Source organism: Drosophila santomea, chromosome 3R (assembly GCF_016746245.2).
Source record: "Drosophila santomea strain STO CAGO 1482 chromosome 3R, Prin_Dsan_1.1, whole genome shotgun sequence".
Taxonomy (NCBI): domain Eukaryota; kingdom Metazoa; phylum Arthropoda; class Insecta; order Diptera; family Drosophilidae; genus Drosophila; species Drosophila santomea.
In genome coordinates, this window is record NC_053019.2 from 5,619,204 (window position 1) to 5,641,648 (window position 22,445).

The window sequence follows — 22,445 nt, forward strand, 5'->3', positions numbered from 1 at the left end:
AGATAAAATATCAGCACTGTTGAGCACAGCTTCCAAGCTTTTACGATTTTGATTTCCTAAGGCTTACAACGTAAACTTAGGTCTTGCGCAGGTTCTATTAGTCAGATGTAGAGGTCGCTTGAAAATATGTAAAATACGCGTAAAATACTCAACGCTACTCAAACATTTTCGGTCGTACCAAAGACTATTACAGATTGAGTCATTGGTCGTATCTTTCTCAAATATTGCGACACGACCAATTCCAAAAGTGAGAACCATTTGTTCTTAGACTTACATAAAACTATTGAACTTATGTAGATCACCGTATTTTGTAACAACTGTAACTATTACACGGTTTATTATACCCGTTCCCCTAGAGTAATAGGGTATACTAAATTCGTTGAAAAGTATGTAACAGGCAGAAGGATCATGATCATGATCATGATCAGGATCAATAGTCAATCTGGCCCTCTTCTTCCGTCTGTCCGTTCTTTTGTCCGTTGGTCTGTCCGTCTGTATGAACGGCGAGATCTCCGGAACTAAAAAAGCTCTAACGCCCACCAACCGCCAAAAGCTGTCAGTGATGAAATATCACAGATAGTCGGGTAACTCGACTAGTATTTATTCCAGAAATGAAACAATCATTTGTTTCCTTTTGCATATCAATATATTTATCGATTTTCTCATATTATCGAGTGTCTTGACACATATTTTTACTGATACATGCAATATATTGGAAACTCCCTTGCGGAAATACATTTAATGCTTTTTGTTAGACACTGAGATGTTGAAAAGGTAAAATTGTACGAAGTTTTGTGTTTGTAGGAGTACCGACCGGCCATGTTCCTCATGAGGGTCTGTATGTATAAGTGGGTACACGGGTATATGTTGTTTATCGTGTGTAAGTTGTATAATAACACGAGTACCATTGTCGTATATAACTATAGTATTTAAGTTTGCATCTTAAGGTATGCCGCCGCAATATTTGCCCAACTGTTTGAATCCGTATTCTATATTGCAATAAGTTTGTATTGGCCACATTCACGCACACACTCGCAAGCACACATTTGTTAATATATTTTGATTAAACTTTATAACTTTAATACCTGATCATTACAGTTTAGTTTTAATTAGTTTAGCTATAATTGCATAGTTATATATTTGTATATTATTTGTTCTCATATTATGTGTAAATCGCGTGTTTAAATTTCATTTCAGCCCCCATTTTATGCAAATGGCGGAAAATATTTTTCAAATTCAAATTTAATGCTCAACAATTAACTACGTAAACAACACAACTCATCGCTTAGGCTTAACCGTCTAAAGGAAATTTGTTAGTTTACTAAATAGTATGGATTTGCATAGTTGATTTGCTATTTGTTCAACATTCAATTATCTATTTTATTTATTTACTATAAATGTTTTGCCGCTGATGCAGCTGTCTTTTTTTGTGGTTATTGAAAGGCTAGCGTCAAATGTTTTTTCACACTAAACGCTTGGAGAGGCAGGCAGTTAAATTATATGTATATTTTAAAGCGACAGGCTGCATTAGGGGATCCAATAGTAAGGGTGGTGGTAAATTAACCAGCAATCAGATGCTGTGAAGCATATAATGGGCAGCAAACAATTGTTCGAGTAATTTATGCACTCAATTGCACTTTCATGATAGCTGCGGCTTTTCGAATCTGTTCCTGATTTGCTTATACTCAGATATGTCAGATATGTATGCACTGTGTATCGGTGGGTGTGTCAGTGGAGTTTCCGTGGTAAAGAGGGGTTCTCATTTCTGCCAGTTTCATTTGCCGGCTATTAGTGGCGCAAATTTAAAGCAGTAAATCGAGTAGGATTTCTATTCAAAAATAGCATAAAAAGAAGAAGGGGAAAGGGAGTTTGCGGGAGTCTAGCTCTCGTAAAAAGTTGTAAGCTCGTCTAGGTTTTCCTTTGGTCTCTTGTGTTTGAGTGTTTGCAATGTGTGTTTGGGTTGAGGGATTACAAAGCTACAAGGTATGTATGTCCATTGTACAACAACGAATCCATGAATGCACATTTGCATTTGGGTTTGTCTGCGCGTTGCAGGGAACTTAAAGCTGAACGTTTCGATACACACATAAAGCATTTGTTAGTTACTAATAGTTACAGGCAAAAAGGAAGTCAACAATCAGATAGGTTCTAGGATGGGGCTTTGTGTTTCTTAAAAGGTGTTAAGAGTAGTTGCTCACACCGATTGGGAATATTTCCCTAATATTGTCTAACTAACATCTAGGCGTGGTGTTTACTCAATACAATTTGATATACTTTGGTAATAAGTATAATATATTCAGCTAACGGCTATCGACCAGTACTTTACCTAAAACAAACTCAAAAAGGTGGCAAAGTCATGCCAAATCAAACGGTTATCAATTTGTCATTAGTCATCTGTTTTGGAGTATCTTTGGTTAGTTCACATATGTATGTATGTATATATTCCATATTCCTTGCTCTATATTTATGTGTATAATACTAGACTCAGTTTGTTGTAAGTGGTACATACAAATTACACAAAGTTTGGTTTGATTCTCGATTTGATTTTTGTTCATCGTCTTTGAGCGCTTTGTTTACTATTTTATCAGTAAATATCTTGTGTATCTATATTGTATTTTTGTAGGTATAACACTGTATTCATCTCAAAAGTTCATTAAAATAAATGCCTTTTAGTTTGTTTGCTGGCACTTCAGTGCCGAAGTGTTTGTATCTGATAATGTCGTGTAAATAGTTCCTTGTTTAATTGGTGGTGGGTGGTGGGGTCTGGGTTTAGTAAGTAGTTGGTTAGTTAGTTGATTAGTTTGTCTTGGCTTGCCTTTGAGTGTTGGCTAAAAGAAGGGCCGAAAGAGGTTTTAGGAACCCGCTCCACTGGCGGAGGAGTTTCGAAGAAGCTGTTCGGAAAACTCTAAATCACTTGAAAATTCGCATGCGAATTCAGCACATATGCATACACATTTCGCAGGACTCTAATCCTGGGTCCTGCGTCCGTGTATGCTGCTGCTTGTATTGGTATTGCTATTAGTTTTTGGGCCCTCTCAAATGACACTCATGCGACGCCTGCCATTTCCGGTGCCCTCGGCTCAGTTGGCGTTGGCCAGTGTCTCGTGGCACACCTCCATGTAGTCCGGATCGTGCATGATGCCCTTTATCATGTCCTTCAGCATTGTGTAGCGTGGAAATATCGGATACATCTTTGAGCTGCCGTACTCTTCCTGCGGGTTCAGATACGTATTAAAATACAACGTGAACTTTGCACCGGATGCCACTCACCTTCAACACACGTATGAGGTGTCGCAGTCCCAAGTACTTTTTCAGCAAGCGGTACAAGTCGTTTATTAGCTGCGTATTCTCATGTTCGATTTGGGCCGTTGTCATATCTGCGAGTGCATGTGTCTTCAACATTTTACTTTAATCATTGGACAGGGGTCTGACTTCACTTACGTTCCAATCGCTCCATCCGCTCCCGCCGCTCAGCCGCCTCCTCTGCCAGGCGGGCAGAGGTCTTCACTCCCTCGCCGGACTTCTGGGTCTTCTCCATGATCGAGCAGGCCCGCATCACGTAGGAGGGGACCGTCTCCTGCTTCTCCTGCCGCGGGATGTCCACCAGAGTCCAGTACTGGGTCTCCAGGCGGATAACTTCCTGTGGGAGGAATGATTTAATCTATATCTGTAGCTGCTTGAACCGAGGTAGTTATGTCTTAAATAAATGCTTTTCAATCTGATGATGCCCAACCCAACATGCGGAATTTCCACAGACGTTGAATTTGTATATTCGAAGCTCTTCTATACTCAGTATTCGGTGATTAGGCTACTTAAGATTATACTTGCATCTTGCAGTAAAGGGTAGTCAACATGATTTAAAGACACACATTTTACTGACCTTAATCATCAGCTTGAGCATGGGATAGCGTTGGAATATGTTGCGTTGGCTCTTCGAGTCGCCGTACTTGTTCATGAGGTTGATCAGGGCTTTCTTGGCGGTCTCGTAGGACTCCTCCAGGCGAAGGCGCAAGGATCGCAGGCGCTCGTTTGTCTCGATCACCTCGTCCCGCGTCATTCCACTGGGCGCCCCCTCGTCCTTCACATCCTGCACGATTCGGCGCACACTCTGCGTGAACTTGCCCACGAAGTTTGTGGTTGCTAGATGGCAAAAAATATAAATTAAACGATAAAACAAAATACGTAGTAAAATAGTTTAATTGTACGGAAATTGCGCGAAACACTGTCATTCATTAATCGAATTTCAGTATACACGCGCATTAACCCTTAATTAATCTGCGATTCATGCGGAAATTGTTCGACTATGGGAAAGTCTAACTATTATGCCATGATGAAATCGCATCGAACCAGACTATTTATTTTTATTAAAAATAGATTTATCCTACTTTTCTTTTTCCTCCCTTCTACACTTCGGCGGGAATCGAACCCACGGCGAAAAAACATTGTGGTGCCGCAAGCGAATCGCGCTAACCGGAGCACCACGGCCACTATCACAATTCAACTGTCTCATGTTCGATTTGTTTGCGTCGCTTTTTAGAGCTCTTATACTGAAGTAATATCTACATCTACAGTATGTGTATAGTTTCACCCAATAAAATGAAAATGTGTTGTTAACTTAGTTAAAGGCAAGGAGGAGTATTTTAGAAATGTTTTAATTTCATTTCTTTTTATTATTTTTGTTATTATTTAAAAGTTTGGTTATCTCCTTAATTTTAAAAGAAACCACTTTATAGGGCTGTACAATTTTATTTTCTTTCTACAATGTAGATTATAAAAAATGTAATCTTGGTATTTAATGAAATATAATTTGATCCATAAAATTCATTAATATTTAATATGCGTATTATTTTTTTTTTACCTTTTAAATAAAATATAAGGTCTAGTATAGGTCTTGTAAATAGTATTTTATTGAAAAGGATAAATTCATAGTTTGTGTATAAAAATTGTGGTACAAATTACCATCAAAAAGAAAGAATCCCTGCCTTTTAATGAACAATTTTTGGTGACGACAAAATTCCAAAATTTACTTCCAATGGCTTCATAAAAACTCTTTCAGAATTTTCATTTGAACAAAACATTAAAGTATTCATTTGCATTTCGGTTTTTATTGGTCGATGGGTCTACATTTTCACGACGCCCATTATGCAACAAATGGCAAAACTCCAGCCTCAATTGAGAGCCGTTTAATGGGCATTTCGTTGAGATGGCGAAAATGGCAATTAGCATTCGTCATTGTCAGTCCGTTTCTGAGTCTGTAAAGTCATGCAAAACGTGACATATCCCAGTCCCCCAATTCATATTTGTGTTTGGTTCGTGCCTTTAGAAGGGGCTCGTTGATGGCAGATTCTGGCGGTGACTTGAAACCCGGCGAATTAGTCGGCGATGCATCTATCTATTTGGATGCACATTCTAATTGAAAACCCGGCCATCTGTGGACTTATACAGAGGCGTTCCCTTATGCGGAAAGTGCGCTGTCAGTTTGTACTGTTCCGCCGTGAATCATAATTCCGGCATAAAGAGACCGCATTGTGGGTGTCTGGAAAACTCTAATTGCAGCTGGAATTACTGCGGTCAAGGACTTTGGCCGCTAACGTAGATCGTGACGTATCCACTTGCAGAGACTGTGAGCAATCCCATAGTTATATTAATAACTGGTCTGGGTCTGGTATTACACTGGATGTATTGTTGACTTAAGAGAGTGGCAAAGAGCACAGCTTGTTCGCTCTTATTTGCTTATTAAATTTCTGCTCGGCTCGAGGTTTATACATATAGTCGTATACCAAGCGGAATATCATCAGTGCAAAGTCAAAAATCTGGCGGTAAACACTGCTGTGTCGCGATCCGCGAAAAAATACATCAAAAACAAAAGCAAAACCAAAAATTCCAAAAGAAAAAACAAATAAAAGTGAGCAAAAGATACTATAACATCAAAGAAAGAAAAATAACAAACGAAATATATATAACGCATACATTGGTATACATATGTAGACATACAAGTACACACATCGCGCCGAAATAACTTAAGAATAAACAGAATGCAAATTGAACTGAAAATACATGTGCTAAATGCTGAAACTAAGAGAAATAGAGAAAAACTCTCTAGAACTGTGCAGCCCAGTGGAAAATTTGAAAATATTTGGAAGCTATTCAGCTGAATCTCGAGATCGCAGCATATGTGTTTGTCTATTTGCTCGATCGAAACTATCGACGGGGCATGAGCTTATTGAGTGTTTGCCCCATGATTGGTTTATCAGTATGCCATACAGAGCCAATGTTTATCGATTCGCTCTCGACCGACCAGTTGGCCTTTTGCTCGGCTTGTGATTTTTGCCAGTGCAGCAATTTCTGAAAAATCGCAAATAATTCGTGCTTGTGTTATTTATCCCTCTTCTCCGCTCGTCTTTGGACCGATTTTTTTCAGTACTTTGCTAACTGTCTCTTCACCTTCTGTTTTTGCCGGCTTGCAAAATATCTAATTAAAAAAAAATTTTCAAAGATAACATTTATGGTGTTTCTTATTGCCCGTCACTTCTGATGCATACTTGCTTAATGAAGTATGAATATAAATGTTTCTTTCTTGATAACACCACCCATAAGTGGAAACAGAGATTATTTAAAAAAAAACTTGTGTTGTTTTGTGTGTGGCAATTTCATAATAAAATTTGTATATTCGTTGCTGACATTTGTGAAGGAATGTTATACATTTCCTTGACGAAAGTCATATGAAATACTTGGTAGTTTTGTTATATTAAATTCAAAATGGATAAAATTTTTTAATTTTTATGTATGTATGTAATTGAAAAGTAAGTAACAGTCAGAAGCAAGCGTTTCCGACCATATAAAGTACATATGTTCTTGATCAGGATCAAAAGCCGAGTCGATCTGGCCATGTCAGTTCGTCTCTATGTCCGTCCGTATGAACTCCTCGATCTCAGGAACTATAATATAAAGGCTTGAAAGTTAAGATTAATCATGCAGATGCCAGAGAGATAGACACAGAGATAGTTTGTTTCCAAATGATGCCACGTCCACTCTAAGTCCAAAAACTGCCACGCCCACACTTTAGCAAAATGTTTTGATATTTGTGTATTATTGTATTAGTCTTGTAAATTTCTATCGATTTGCAATAAACTTTTTGCCGCGCCCACTCTAACGCCCACCAACCATCCAAAACTGCCACGCCCAGACTTTTAAAAATGTTTTTGGTATTTTTAAATTTTTTATTAGTTTTGTAAATTTTTCTCGATTTGCACAAACATTGTTTTGCCACGCCCACAAACCGCCAAAACCTGTAAGTGTTGAAATTTCTCCTTCGCACTTCCACTAGCTGAGTAACGGGTATCAGATAGTCGGGGAACTCGACTATGGCATTCTCTCTTGTTTTCTATAAATTTCATTGAGGTTTTCATTTATTTATATATGTATCTATATTTTAATGAAATTGGCAAATAGCTCATGATCGTTTTTAATAATCAATCAATTAACAAATTACTGAAGTACGAAGTTCCGAGCTGGCATGGTAATATGGAAAGCCTTCAACAATTATAGTGAAACGTTTGTATTCGATTCGATCACGATTGTATCTCTGGCTATTGCCATTGATCAGAACAGCCGTTTAGGTGGGAAAACCCCATCTTTTATCCAGTTTAACTCGTTTCTCAGACTGTGCGGATGCAAACTGGATCTGTCCCAGATCTTCCAATATCTCGAGGCTGAGGACCCTTCATAAGTAAGCCGCTTGCTCTGTTTGACTGGCTGGTCGAGTGAACTGACGACAGTTCATACCTGGTGATGTACTACACCAGTTTTACTTATTCGGTAGATAAAGTGGGGCGGTGGGTTGGTGGTAGGGTAGTTGGGCTAGAAACTCATTCGACCTTCCCACCCAACCCACTAATATCAGTGAAAACGACAACCCACAGTTTGTTTGACTGCCGGGCGGAGGAGAGACGGCTAATGAGCAAAACGGCTTTTGTTTGTCTTCTCGGCCCCAAAGTTCCCCAACGTTGCTCTTCCTCGGGCTTCCAGCTAAACAGAGTACCTGCGTAAACCAGTTTTTGCTAATTTGACAAAACACAAAGCAAACAAAATGAAATATAAAAAACGACAACATATGTAAGCTTTTTGGTGCGGAGGTCTGGGCACAAATATGCTGTTTGTCTTTGGGCTTTTGCTGCTTTTTTGAGAACGAGACTGAGACTAAGAGCACATAATTTCACCAACAGTAAACGAAACGTGTCGTCGTCCCGCTCATTGTCTTCATTGGAGCTAAAAGTATCTGTAAGATACATTTCGGTTCGCACATAATTAAACCCCTTCACGTGTCTACATTTGTGTGGGTGGCTGCACTTGTGTATGTGCCCCAAGTTCAACAGTTTTTCATAGGGGATCCCCGGCTTTGGTTTGCGCTACATTTTTATTTCATCCACTTCGCTTTATTCATTTTTTGTTTAAATGTTCTCTCTTAGCGACTTGCTGACGTCGTCTTACTCTTATCACTCGAAGACTTTGGGATTTCCAAGATACCTGGGCTTCCACTGATATTACTCATTGCTCAAACACGGGTCATGAATCTTGAGTCTTTATAACTTGCCTATGGCTCATCGTGGCCTTTTTCCAGAACGCAAGTGCTATTTATAAAGAAATATAAGAATAATTTCACATTAAGGCATCCTATGATAAATGTTAAGGCGCCGGCCACCGTTTAATTGCATGTTGCACGAGCCAACAAATTGCCGGCCAGTGTGACTTGTCTTATATTAAATTTCTATAAGCCCAAAGCCACAGGCACGCGTCGAAAATTGAGGTTGGGTTTGGGTGATCACATACTATATTTCCCACGACCCTTGTGTTTTGTCACTCCTCTTACTCACTTACGCAGCTGTAAGTAAGTGAAATCACGTTTTTCAGAGATAAGGGAGCCTGGAAATGTCTCGTTTTATGCACTGCGACTCGTTAGAAGTTATATTTGCATACAGTACGTAGTAATAAACTACGGTTTATGCCATGCAGCGTATATAGAAACTATTACGTAATCGAATTGAAAACCAGTCCTATTATTAGCATTGCCCATTTATTCGCCCATATGTGTTCTTCTCATTTTTTTACGCAAATCATCACACTACCTGTCAACGGCCTTTAGTTTTGATTCAAGTACCAGGAAATTTCGAGCACCTAAGAAAGTCTTCAATTAAAATTCTAGCTTCCATCGTGTCTAAGTGCAATTTGATCGAAGCATTTCAGCAAATTCCTATAATTAAAACGACAAATTAATGGTTTTATGTTGAATAGGTGTTGAGTTAAAGCTCTACCGACAAAATGAGTGGTTGAGCTAAGCCACTCCGAAGTCCAAATACGCTAACAAATTACAATGTTATATAATGTGGTGAACTAGTTTTATTTTATCAAACCTCATAAACATTTGTCACTGGTTGTTTAATTAAGCTTTATCTTTTCAAGAAGCTGGCTTTTAATTGTATAATTATTAAGTCATTTTGAAGGCGTAGAACCACTGATGGTTTAATAAAAACCGGCATAATTGCACGAAGCGTGTGCCATTTAGATCAGTGGCTTAGATGGTTATATGTCACGGGGATGAGATCATTAGTTCGTATATAAGGCCCACGAACAATGGCTCTGGCTGACTCTCTCCCAATCATGCTTGCCACCCGAGCTCATCGCAATTACCATAGCCATTGTCTGCACTGGGAATCCTGATGGCTAATCACACTAAATTAAGTTGAAATGTGAATGAATCATTTGTGAGCTTGCAGGTATTTGCCGATTTTTGGCCACGCTTTATATGTATGTATGTATTTACCTGCAAATATTCGAATTGTTTGTCACACTCGATTACCGCTGACCTTCCGACGGCGGACGTGAATTCGTATGCAAAGGGCGTGGCTCGACCCCAACCATCAATAACACAAACTAAACGTCTCGAACTCGCTAATCCCGGTGGCACGTGCTGATTACCAGCACTCCCCAAAACCCGTAACCCAATGTACGAAACGCACACCTCATCCCAGAAACCATCGAGTTTGCTCAGCGTGTTTTAATTAGTTCGGGATGGCAAGGACTAGCTTCGCATCGCAAACGCTTCGGGTTTGACTAATTGACCGAACTTGGGGGCGGTTGTCGGGGGCACACCACTGCCAACACCCCCATCAATCATCGAAAAGTCGAACATTTTGAACATTTCGACACGCCCCTGATTTATTGAAATCGTGCAGCATGCCCCTGAGTTTTGGGTATAGGCAAACTGTAAGCTGCAAACTGCATTTTCATGGAGGAGTCATATGAATGGCTAATCCCTGGGATTAGTCACCATTATCGTGGTTGACAAATGCCACCTCAAATGGAGCACAGTATATCATTGTTTTTGGTCGGCAGAGATCTGATGAACTGATGAATGGGAAATTAGAAATGCTAAAGCTGTGCAAATATTTTCCAACAAAGTAAACCGCATGAGGCAATACGAGATGAGCAATGCTCTTGCTCGAATGGTAAATAGGTTGGTTCCACCTGTGAATAATAACCATGGAAACCTCAAGTTAAGTTGATCTTAAGCCACCATTTTCGTTTCGGCCAAGTGACCAGGTTGGACCACATCTTGGTAAAAGTTTGTGGTCATTGAACAGATACTAACTGAGTTTTGCGGGCCACCTAAATAGCTCAATCAATGAGCAGCCACAACTCCAGGATATTTCCGGTCGAGTTGGGGACTTAGATTTGGCCATAAATTTAGGGGCCCAAATGACAGCTAAAGTTTCTGCTCAAATTGCCAATTTGCTTGCTGTTAAATTGAATTGAAGCGTCGAATTCAATTATTATTTGAAAATTTCCAGGTTTAACGGTGGAGAAATCCGAGCCGGCTATATTATGGAAATATTAAATTTGCACTACGGCGCATTGCTATAAAGCCACTTAAAATTTAATGCAGAAGAGTTATGGGCCGCAATGGCAGGAAAGAGGAGAAAGGGATGTTTGCCTGAGCCTGGCATTTTCATTAAAACTTTAAGTCACTTTTGGTGCCGTTATTTGATGCTACTATTTTGCATTATTCAAGAAACTGCCTCCCTCGCCGCAGTTGGGCAAACACAAGCTTCTCAAAGAGCCCCACACACACACACACACACACACAACTCACATGTGAGGAGGCTGCAAATCCTTCGGATTCGTCCTTGTCCTTGGCAGTATGTATAGTAGGCCCGACAGCCAACACAAATAGACGTGTGCCCAAATACACAAACAAATGCGGAGCAAACGAAGCGAAGTTCTCGCAAGGCACACATGGGACCTCAAAATCGGAGACAGGAAGATGAAATCAGGATGGGACGGGATAGGATCCCATTTTCGTGGGCCGTTGAGCCACCGTTTGAACTTTGGCATTCGGAGCAGCGACGAAAAATGTGCTCGGATAACGAGGAGCGGGCTAAACAAATATATTGAGGGTCATATCCATACGAGGAGTGACAAAGGACAGACTGCCAGGGAGTCCAATTGAAGCCGCAGTTTAGCAGCCGCACAAATGCGGAAGCGTGCAGCATCAGCAATAAGTAGTTACCATAACCAACAGTGAGTAACAGCAACAGCGGCCACCATAATGGCAATCTGTCAGCCTTGGCCAAACTAAACAATGGCCGCAACACACACACACGCACTCACACTCACGCGGAATAGACAGGATAACGCATCCAGCCAGCGAGACAAAGTGACAGACAATTTAGCTGTCAATTGTGCGTTGCCCGCTCGGTCGACAGCTAGACCAACATCCTGCCATTCAGCGTTCAGCAAAGGACATTATTAGGTTTGCCCCACTGCTAGAGAGAGGTCAGGCCCATCCAAAACACATAACTCCAGCTTGAAATTTATCAATGAGCTATGCTCATATGTATTCATTGGCTTGAAAGGTATAAATTTAAAAAAACTCATTTTGATTTGCATGGAAGTCTTATATCAATATCAAAATGATTTTTGTATATGCATGATTTGGCATATGCACAGGCAATTTAAACAAACGTTTTCATTCTCTCTACTTAATATAATAAGAAATCAACTCGAAATCTATAATTAAAAGGAGAGAAATATTTCACTGCAAAGGTGTATCATAGTATGTGAGTTAAACAATCTACTGGTAGCTATAAAAGTAAATTCTGCTAAGTGTTCGCTCACAAAAAGTATAACAATAAACTCAGTAAGAGCACACAGCATTCGCGTATCTGCTTGTTGTCTTTAATCCGAGCAACAAATGCAAAGCACGCAGAATAAAAACGGCGATTTGCCGGATGACAGTTGAGCCGATCCGGCTGCAGGACCCTCAGAGTGCTGAGGGCGATGTAGCCGGGACAATGAATACTCCCTAGTAAGTAGCTGTGAGCACAGGTGCTTACTGAGGGGCATTTATCATACTCCGCGTGGGCCAGGCGTTGACATAACAATTAAGCGAATTGGCCTTGCTTAGCAGAGGATGGGGTGGCAAGGGAAATACCTGGGCTGATAATCGCCGTCTTCAGTTATACTTCATAACTACAGCCTGCCACTGACATTTACCATTCCTTCCCCACACTTTGCCGCGGCAAGGATATTTATGTTCTTGCCACTTCCCCTTGGCCAAGACATTCGGTTCCCACTGGCTGAGTGCATATAATTTCGCTGGCTTGGGCTTCGGCTTTGCCCAACTTTTGCAATTAGAACTGCACCCAAGTAGCTGAGTAGCCAAGCAGCCAAGCAGCCAAGTAGCCAAGTAGGCAAGTGGTTGCTCACAAAGTGCCATCAACTTTGGCGGCACTCCAAGTGGTTGTGGAGCACCAGCTCTTCCAGACCACAACTACCTAGTGCTTGGCAGACTGGCACTTGTTGTGCTTTTAACATGTTGATATTGTTTTCCTGGCCACCCAAACTCCACCCACCCCTCTTCATCCTACCTCCTACCATCCTTTTGCCCGTAATTTTCGCTATTTTCGTTTGCGGCTCGTGCCGCTGTCACATGGCAAATCTCGAATGTCGGGCATCTGGAATGAAGTTAAGTTCCCATGCATGTGTCAGCCAGTCTGTTTTTGTTTCCCTCGTTATTGTGCCCGTTTGTTGCCATCAGCTAGGACCAACCAGAACATACAGGACAAAGCCCTATGACAGCTGGGTTACATGCTGCACTGGCCATCCTTTGAATGTTGAAAGAGCCAGCTACCTTGATAAGCAAGTTTCGATGTCCACCGACATCGGTCAGCCCACTCAAGTCACTTGACTCGGGCCAAAGGTGGAGCCAAAACACATTTCTCTGTGCAACTGATCACTGAAATGTGCCTTATTGGGCAAATAGTGCCTATTTTCCTTCATCTCGGCCAGATGTGTTATGGAAACTCATTGCAATGCAATGTACTGCCTACATTTCGACCCGGAATGAGCAACAAAAACATGACAGCAATGTGGAAAAACATTTTCCACTTGCATTGTTTTCCACTGGTTGATGATGCCCCACTTTGCTCTGTGTGTTTGCGAGTGTGCGTGCTGCATAAATTTCATTTTAAACAATAATAAGAAAAGTTGGATGTCGTTGGCCTGCAGGGCTTCCAGTCGGATCACAATCACGAACGGCAACAATGGTGGTGTTTTTTGTGTGCATTTAATAACAAAAACACCGAAACAAAAGTTTGGTGGGGAAGACCAAAAACAGAGGACGAAACAGCCAGGCGACAGCAGGCCAGGGCCATGTTACGTATACGCACCATTGAGCAGCCAAATCGCATTACGCATTCGCCATGTGGTCGGTGCAACCTTAATTACAATCACCCTTGCATTCGCACAGCAGGAGTGACCCACATTGATCGCACATCGACCGGAACATCACGATTATGCAGTATGCTCCGAATTGGATTGGTTTCATGTGGATGCCACCACCTGACGGCATTTGCATTCTGTTGCCGTTGCATCTACGTGACTCGCCGTGATGTGTGACACTTTGACACTTGAATGGAGCTGGGGAAATGGCCAGGATAACTCTGTCTTCGCCTCTGTGGCGATGTCATGCTCTAAGCCAATTAGGAGGAACAAAGGCAACCACATCTTACCACATCTAACGCCATCGCCACGTGTTGCTCTGGCATAAATAATTTATGAGCGAATTCTTCCGAAGAAAATACCATTAGGGCGAACCGCAAACACTCGGTACGCACAAAAAGTATTAAAAAACTTAATAATCATATTTGGAGAGGGGGATTTACTCACAATTTTTTGCTGATCATCAGCATCGGCGTCATGATGAGCGTACCAAGAAAAAAGACCAAGCAGTTTATTGCGTATTTTATAGGTCAGAGCCAACAGTCGATTCAATATGGCCTCGATTGAAGCATCTTCTTACCTCGCTGCATGTTTTCCCCACCGTGTTTGCCTTTAATCGCATCTGCAATGAGTTTTCCGACTTTGATGAGTTTGTGCTTGCTCGCCCGGGGCCAGCAACCAAATTTCCATATCAATTAGCAGCCCTGGCTCCGATCGAACATTTACGTATGTTTGCGCAGCCCCACCGCTCAAGTATACCCTATCTTTATCTATTTTTTTATTCGAATAAATAACAAACTAACGAAATCTGATTCTCCGCGCCACTTTATGGCTTTGCCCGCTATGCAGTTACTGGCCAGGAAAACAAACTATCCAAAGGAGGAGGCCACGAAACATGTTGCTTCGACGACACTGGGCACGAAAACTTTGGGCCTTTCCCTGTCCAAGCAAATTGATTTTTTCATAGAGATTGGTTATCATTAAATTACTTTTACGAGTCCATAAAAATTTATTTTTGTGTTTAAGGCATAATAAAAAGATGTTTTGAGGTATTCGGGAAACAAGCATGTTTGCATCTATGAATATATATTTTCGTTGTGCACTTTAGATTTTTGAAATCGCATTTAAATGGGCTGCAAAGTAATAAAAAACCAATAAAAAACCATTAGGTTTTACTAAGAGTTGACGGTGATAGAGATTTTCTGGAAATTGTTTTCATTTATTTTCTGTTTACTTAGTAATTGAACATACGAGTATTTTGAATATTGAGGTAATCGATTAGATTGAAAGCATTAAAATATTTTCGAGGCTTGCCTTAAATTTGTTCTTGCTGTTGGCCAGTGTAATCGACCTCGTTGGCAGTTTGTTGGCGACCGGAGCAGGAGGTGTGCCACACTTGGCTGCCCACATCATCTTTTCGGGGCCACAATGGCCGACGCGACAATGGGGCAGCGGGTCCGAGTTCCGGCCCAGGTCACAGTTCGTCCGGGTTCAGCTGGCTCCAGCCAACATATCCTGGCAGTAGGTTAAATTGCATTCGCCCCATTGCTCCGTTGCCGATAACTTTCTAATGAGTGGTAATCGGCGTTCGGCTTTATGTGTGGCCTGCTGAAAAAGGGACCGCATATGGAAGAAGGTGGCAGGATTCGGGAAAGGACTTTATTGTGGCACATGCTCTTCAAATTAAATTTGCCTTTGTGAGGCGCCGCAGATGCTCGCTGCAGTGCCACAGACTGTGCGCTGAGGTGAGAGCTGCAAGGACTTTGCATATAATTATTGAAATTGTCGGTGGACAGCAATCGTGCTATGAATAATGCACCGTTGGGTTTTGGCTTAATTAAAAGCGTCCTATTTCATATGGCATTTCATTCATAATGGTCGAGCTATTTTTCAGGCTTGTCAGCGGTTTTACTTTACCGAAATTTTGATTAGCTATTTCCCTTTTCATCCCATCAACTTAATCCAATTAGGCAGGACTGCTAAAAAGTAGCCAACATATAGCCCAGCAAATTAGATTACTGAGAGGTAAAAAAAAAAACTGAAAATAATCCGAAAATTGCGGTCATTGCGGTCAAACTGAATATAGAATTTTTTACAGAAAACCAATTAACTGCGAACTTTTTGGTATCGTTCCCACTGTCAGTGATAATATTTAAATTGAATATTTAAAAGGAATTCTATGGACAGAAAAGTGGAAAGCAGCATGTGAGCTTGTTGCTTTTATTTTTCAGCTTATTCATATTGATGATGCAGCGCCCCCCACTTTCGATTCTCCTTTTTGCCAGCTTGTTTTCCATGCTCATTTATACATCGGCCACTTGTGGCACGCTCGAATTGCCGTTGTTGTAGCAACAATGGGGGGTGGCTATTCCCCAACAAACTTACAATTTCCGTTGGCTATTCACAAATTTGGGAATCGAGTTTTAGTGCTGTACAGGCTCTTATGTTCTTGCCGGTTGTGTCCTGCCTGACCCAATATTTTCAGCTTCAATAAACGGGGTTACTTGTGTGGCTCAGCACCCCATTGCCCAGGATTTCGATAAAGTTTCCTGTGTGTGTGAGTGTTTGAGTTGGGGATATGCAAAATCTGTGTGGAGTTGCATCGGCGAATCAGTTAGCATACTTTTATGGGCAACAGCTGCTGCCGGAAGAGGGATATGCATTTTGCCATATTTATTTTGGTTTATTCGCACTGGAGCTGCCCCTGGTTCAAAACAATTTAGAGTTTAGCAGTCACCGCAAAATTGTTGGGGCAAAATATGCAAACATTTTGGTAATTATTACGTGCAAATTAAATTTGCACCTAAGGCATTTTTCAATTACACATAAACAACTTAAAAATCGGATTTTCATGCGGAATGTTGAGTTTGATGGCGGGGTCGGATGATTTATGATCCAGCATAGTCTATAAATCATCCGTCTTTCCACGCCACTTCGTTTCCCTCCAATATCCACTAGATGGATTCCCACGGTTTCAGGTTTTCTCCCCAGCTGGTAAGGCAATGCTTTTTCTTCTCTAATTGGTTGTCTTGTTAGCGAAATCTTTCAAATGTTCTTCTTAATAAAGAAAATGATCCGACGAGCCAACCACCAAAAGGGAAATAGGAATCAACAGAATGTTTACTTTGATAAGAAAGTTTCAAAACCCAAGAATACTAATAAGTCAACAACAATGTGTACCAATGATTCAAATGCCTTTGGAAAACTGCACTCTGAAAATAGCACAGCTGTCAGGGAAATTATGGTGAAATAACGTTATTTTTTATAAGAATTCTCAAGAATTCTGAATGTCATTTTAGTTATGACGTAGAAGCTCGGTGATATCTTGTTTGCCAAATTGAAGGCATTCACTTATCGCAGCTGAGAAATGAGACATCGATAATAAAAACGTCATCTGTGCTGTATTATTTCACTTATAGAAAAGCACATTTAAGCATTCGCTGCAGTCAGATTCCAACATTCAAAGTGTAAGAACACAATCGGAAGTAGTGGAAAAGAATTTGTATCGATTAAGCAGTCGGTTAGTTTGAGCAACAGGAATAGCACAGGAATAGTGGGCTTTGGAATATTAAAAGGCTAGAGTGCTTAGCCATTGTGTGCGGTGTGTCGAACAAGTTTTTCCGCTTGAAAACGCTCAGGGAACAGGACCTCATTGGGTTACGACTGGCAGCTCCGAAGTGCCCGAGAAAAAATAAAATAAATATAAAAAGAAACAAAATAAAGTGAAATAAAATATAGAATCGGGATGGCGAGTGGGGGATAAACAGAACAGCAAAACAGAAAGCCAACGAAAGTAATTCAAAAGTTTGCCACAGAGCAGAACGGAGCAAAAGCCAAGAAAAATTGAACTCAACTTGATGTCTAATTTAAAACAAACCCCAAAACCAAGCCGGGGCAAACCAAGCCAAACCAGATCCTGATCCCGATGCCAGAAGCCAGAAGCCAAAACGATACCGCAACAAAATTTACAACTTGAAAACTTTACCAACGGCGGTTGTCCTGCCTGATGTGTGTTTGAGTTTTGAGTTTCAGGGGAATGTTTTTGTGTTTTTTTTGGGGGGTGTGGCGTGGGGGAGTGGCCAAGTACAAAATTGAGATTGAACTGCAGAAACAAAGTTGAACTAATGCACAATCTTTGCTGGCTGCCAATTGCAGACCCGCCAGCCAACCGAAGGAGATGAATCGAACTTCGCTGTCCGGTGGCAGGACTAGCCGCAGACTTCCGGCTCTCTTGTTTGTCCTGCTGCTCTGCCTGGTGGCCCGAACCACCGGTCGTCCTTCGACAGAGGACGAGGGCGACTTGGCCATCATTCCGCCCGCTGCCGACAATGTGGAGGTTTGTGTTCGGGTCGAGCGTGAAATCCAATCCGGCGTTCCTAACAATCTCCCTCTTGGCAGATCCATAAGGTCAAAATAGTGAACGGTGTGATACAGGAGGATCATCCGGTTATCATGTATAAGGAGGACTTCGTCAGCGAGGATTATGGTAAGAAGAGTGGAGGAACTTATATTGCAAACCCATCTGCTTGTTTCATATTTAAAAACTCTGCCACTGCTGCGAGTGTGTGTATACTCGTATGTCTAATATAAATTATCTTTTGTATAGATCCAACAAAGCCCGATCCAAGTCCTAGTCACCACAAGAAGCACAAGCGAACGCGTCACCATCATGCGAAGCAAGTGACAGAAAGGAAGGAGGACCAGATCCTTTTCGATATTCTGCCCGACAAGCCGATCGTCCTGGAGGAGGACCTCAAGGCTCTCCCGCCCAGCAAAGTCGAGGCTGCACAACTGGCGGAACCCATCAAGGAAGAGTGGCTGGCCAAGTATCCCAAGAAGTACCACAGTCGTCAGCGACGAGACGTCCCTAGAAATTATGAGGAAGTCCTCGATTACCATTACGGCATTGTAAGATTGGCGCCGCCATTAACCTATTCGCAGTAAGAAGAATGCAGATGCTGTGGCATGGTTAAACTCTTACATGACTATTCCCTAAAACCATTTCAGTTTTCGGGTTTCAGTGAAGGGTAAGAAGCCCCTTCTTGTGGGGCCTCCGAATCGTAAGAATCAGGGCCAACAGAATATCCCAACACCAGACTCAGTTAATTCTAGACTAGACTTATTTCACAATTCGAATCCAGCGGATGCGGATAACTCAGTCTTCAACGTTTCTTCCACCACCACTCCCAGTCCATTTCAAGTGAACGATAGCGATTTCGGTAAGTTGTGTTATACACCTTTAGTTCTTTTAAGTAAGGATCAGTTGAAGACATGGCTCTCACGTATATCAAAGTACTCAAAATGACCGGACTCATTCGAAACGTGATTAACATAGGGCTTCGCCTGCTAACCACCGCAATCAATCATTTAGCTGTCTCTTACTATCGCTTTATCTCTCCAATCGACCTGACCTCTTACCAACTTTTTTGAATAGTGACGTCGTCACCATTGGCACCATCATTACAAGGGGCACCAGAAGTACCATCGTTCCCATCGTGGCGACCGGCGAACGGCCTCCCCCGGCCTCCACCCACCCGGACCCCCGTTGTGGGACTTCCCACCCTCCGGCCCAATTCAAGGCCGGTCCCACCCTCAGTGGGGGCTGAAGGTGAGCCCAAGGTCAGCAAGTGTGTGTGGGCGATCGTCAACTGCTGCACGGGCGAGAGCAAGAAGGTGCGGTACAACTGCTTCGAGGAGTTCGGATGCCATGGAGCCTTCTGGGACATCAATCCGTGTGCCGATGAAGGCGTGAAGCAAGGTGCGCTCGCCAAGGTCCTGGACGCCTACCAATGAGCACTGACTTGATCCGCAGACTTGCTCAAATTGTCTCAAACGCAAGCTTAATTTATTTTAAACATAGATTAAGTTATGGCTTTTGTAAATATACAACTTTCGGCTTAGCATTTTAGATGCATTTCCGTTTTCATAACAATATCTCGAATCTTAATGCATAACAGAATCACTAAAAGTCTGTCATGAATAATTAAACTTGAAAAATTTAATTTTGAAGAGCACCCAAATGCTGAATATCTATGCTTATTATATTCGTTACTCATATGTATAAAGGTCAATGTGCTAAGCCCAATTTAAATGTTGCTACCTTGCAAATTACCTTTAACCATTATGAGTAATGTGGAGATTTCTAGAGGTGCGTAGTTACGGTAACGGGTATCTCACAGTCGGGATACTCGACTGTAGCATCCTTTTATGTTTTTCTTCTTCTAATTAAAGCTTCCATAACCCAATGGGTGAAGGACACAACTAACAGAGGGTTTGGTTTCCAACTGCTATATACATATATTTTTTCAGTTGTGCTCTCACTTCTCACGTTCATTTCGTTACATCCAAAAAGCAAATTACAATTTATCCATTTACCCTTACGACTTGAATATGTTTGTTTAATTGGTTGCCAATCGAGTGTCCAGACATGTAATCCGCTCCCAATTCAATTGCAATTACACAATCCCTTTAGCCATATCAATTAACCAGCTGCCAGCAGTCCACTGGCCATTGATGCCATATCTTTTAATTGGCCGTCTATAACGTCTATAACGTGCCGCAGAACACAATTTACACCTGCAAATCCAATTGCAGCTGTATTGTTTTGGCCACACACTGAAGGATATAATTATGTATCTTGTTCCTCCTTAATTGGCACATGCATGTAGCCGTATACTGAACCGAATGATATGTGGACTAAGCGAATTTAACTTAACTTCTTGCTTAGTAACTTGTTTCCTAAACTGTGTTGTTCCTTGGGCTTCATTAACTTTAACTTGCAGAAAAACAAAATACTTTATTCTACAAGTTGTAAATAAATCAAAATGTCCTGAAATGTTAGATTAATGAAATTAAAACTTAAATAATTCACAAAACAACTAATTATGTATTGCGGTGTATATGCTCCAGCTGCAGTTGTTCATTAAAGCCCAAACTCAAGAGGGTTGTTCATTAATGGAGCTCACAAACAGAGGCTCCCAATTGGCGAAAGTGCACACAAATCATACACCATCATAACCATACACCATCGAGCACCCACCAACTTGCACCTTAGCCCATGGTTTACATGCCGATGCCTCTTAATTGCAGCTGAACTCGTGCCCCTAGCCGGATTCTCACCCCCCGTGTTTACTCCACCCGTACCAGGCCGTCGTCCGTCCTCCAGGAAAGGTAAGGCTGGCAGAGCAAACCGCACAACCACGTACGCCATTCACAGACCGCCATTCGAATCCCGCTTCCCTTGCAGACGCCTTCCAGTTTCCCCAGGACATCGGCTACCAGGAAAACAGCAAGTGCCAGCGGGCCTCGAAGCTCTGCTGCTCTCAAAGAAATATTGGATCCCAATACGACTGTTTCCACCACCACGGCTGCAGCGAGAGCATCTCTACTATTATCTCCACCTGCTCCTAGGAAACGGACGATGATGTCAATGGGGTCCACATGTGTCCACATATGCATTGCAAATTTGCCTGCTTCACGAGCCTCGTGTTTCGAAAGCCCCATTTGCACCCTTAGGATTCCCGGATTAGTCCTGGAACTCACATATGAAATAATGAATAACTTCTAGTCGGCTTTGCCAGTGGGGCTGGCCCAAATTATTAAAGAAAATGTATTGAACTAACCAAACTCGGTGATTTTTATTCATAATTAAAGTTACCTATTGCTCGCATTCCTTTTTGTCTTTCAAAGGGCGAAGAAGAGACTGTTCTTTGTATATTTTTTCAAATTGTTTTGATTTTCTGTATTACTTTACACATCATTGAAGATACATTGCACAAATTCCTCAATAATTGTAAACTACTGAGTAACCAGTTGCACCTCTAGAAACTAATTTCCGTGCAATTGATGGTCGCAACTGAAGGTTTTCCCCCTCCTAATTTAATTCTTTTCCATCGCTATACTCCTTTACCCCAACACCTCTCGAAAATGGTCCCAGATAAGGGAACAAAGCAGAACAGCGACAGCTTGACAACAAATCTCCGCTGAGTTAATTGTCCAGCCTAATGTCATTTCCCGTGGTATTCAGGCCCAATCGCAGGACGTAAGGCGATTACGCACTGCCACGCCCACCTCCCCTTTTTCGAATTGTGTTCAGCTGAATGGATCCGCTTCTGAAGTACTTTGTTGAGGGCATCCCTGATGGGCTTACGTTTGGCAGGAATTAACTGCACAGCACTTGCTTTCCAGTCTAAAGCCTTTTTCAACAAAAATCCACACCTATTTATGTGATAAGGCGAAAGAGCCTGAAAACTGAATAAAACTGATATCTTTCGGAAATATCTAACTCTCTTTTAATTTCATTCCTTCTTTAATATTGTAGTTTCTCCTTTAAGAATATTTTATCAATTTTTTGCTGGCAGACTGCCACAATTGCAGTAGAGCTTTGCACATGATTTAGAAGTTGGAGTTGCAATAGAATAATTTATTCCAAAAAATTAATGAATTCAAAAACCGTTTAAAGCTGTAATGATCTCGAAGTCCGAGTACAGGTAACTCAAAAGTGCTTGGCGGTTTTTCTCAGTGCATGGACTACTCACCGCTTCCGCTGTCGTAGGATCTGGTGGTGGAGCCACTGGTATTAGAGCGCTTTATCTCGCGTCGCCCCATTTTGATTGCGGTCGGCTGCAGGTGCTCCGGCTTCTGAGGCTGGTGTATCTGGTGAGTGG

At 41.7% G+C, this 22,445-nt stretch overlaps 2 protein-coding genes across 3 annotated transcripts; one reads left to right on the forward strand and one right to left on the reverse strand.

Moving 5' to 3' along the window:
• Positions 1–607: 607 nt before the first annotated feature.
• On the reverse strand, positions 608–14,497 carry LOC120451571. The gene is made up of 6 exons (XM_039635382.2): positions 14,360–14,497; positions 14,227–14,235; positions 3,881–4,140; positions 3,442–3,640; positions 3,271–3,377; positions 608–3,212 (listed from the first exon to the last, which is right to left on the reverse strand). The coding sequence occupies exons 1-6, from the start codon at positions 14,367–14,369 to the stop codon at positions 3,081–3,083; spliced, it is 717 nt and encodes a 238-aa protein (XP_039491316.1). The 5' UTR covers positions 14,370–14,497; the 3' UTR covers positions 608–3,080.
• On the forward strand, positions 5,769–21,405 carry LOC120451570. Of its 2 annotated transcripts, XM_039635380.1 has the most exons (8): positions 5,770–5,905; positions 17,935–18,115; positions 18,178–18,265; positions 18,386–18,719; positions 18,787–18,998; positions 19,214–19,537; positions 20,869–20,949; positions 21,026–21,405. In XM_039635380.1, the coding sequence occupies exons 2-8, from the start codon at positions 17,957–17,959 to the stop codon at positions 21,187–21,189; spliced, it is 1,362 nt and encodes a 453-aa protein (XP_039491314.1). In that variant the 5' UTR covers positions 5,770–5,905; positions 17,935–17,956; the 3' UTR covers positions 21,190–21,405. The 2 variants fall into 2 exon arrangements, with proteins under 2 accessions (XP_039491315.1, XP_039491314.1); XM_039635381.1 differs by lacking the exon at positions 19,214–19,537 and having other exon boundaries at positions 5,769–5,905.
• The last annotated feature ends 1,040 nt before the right edge of the window (positions 21,406–22,445 follow it).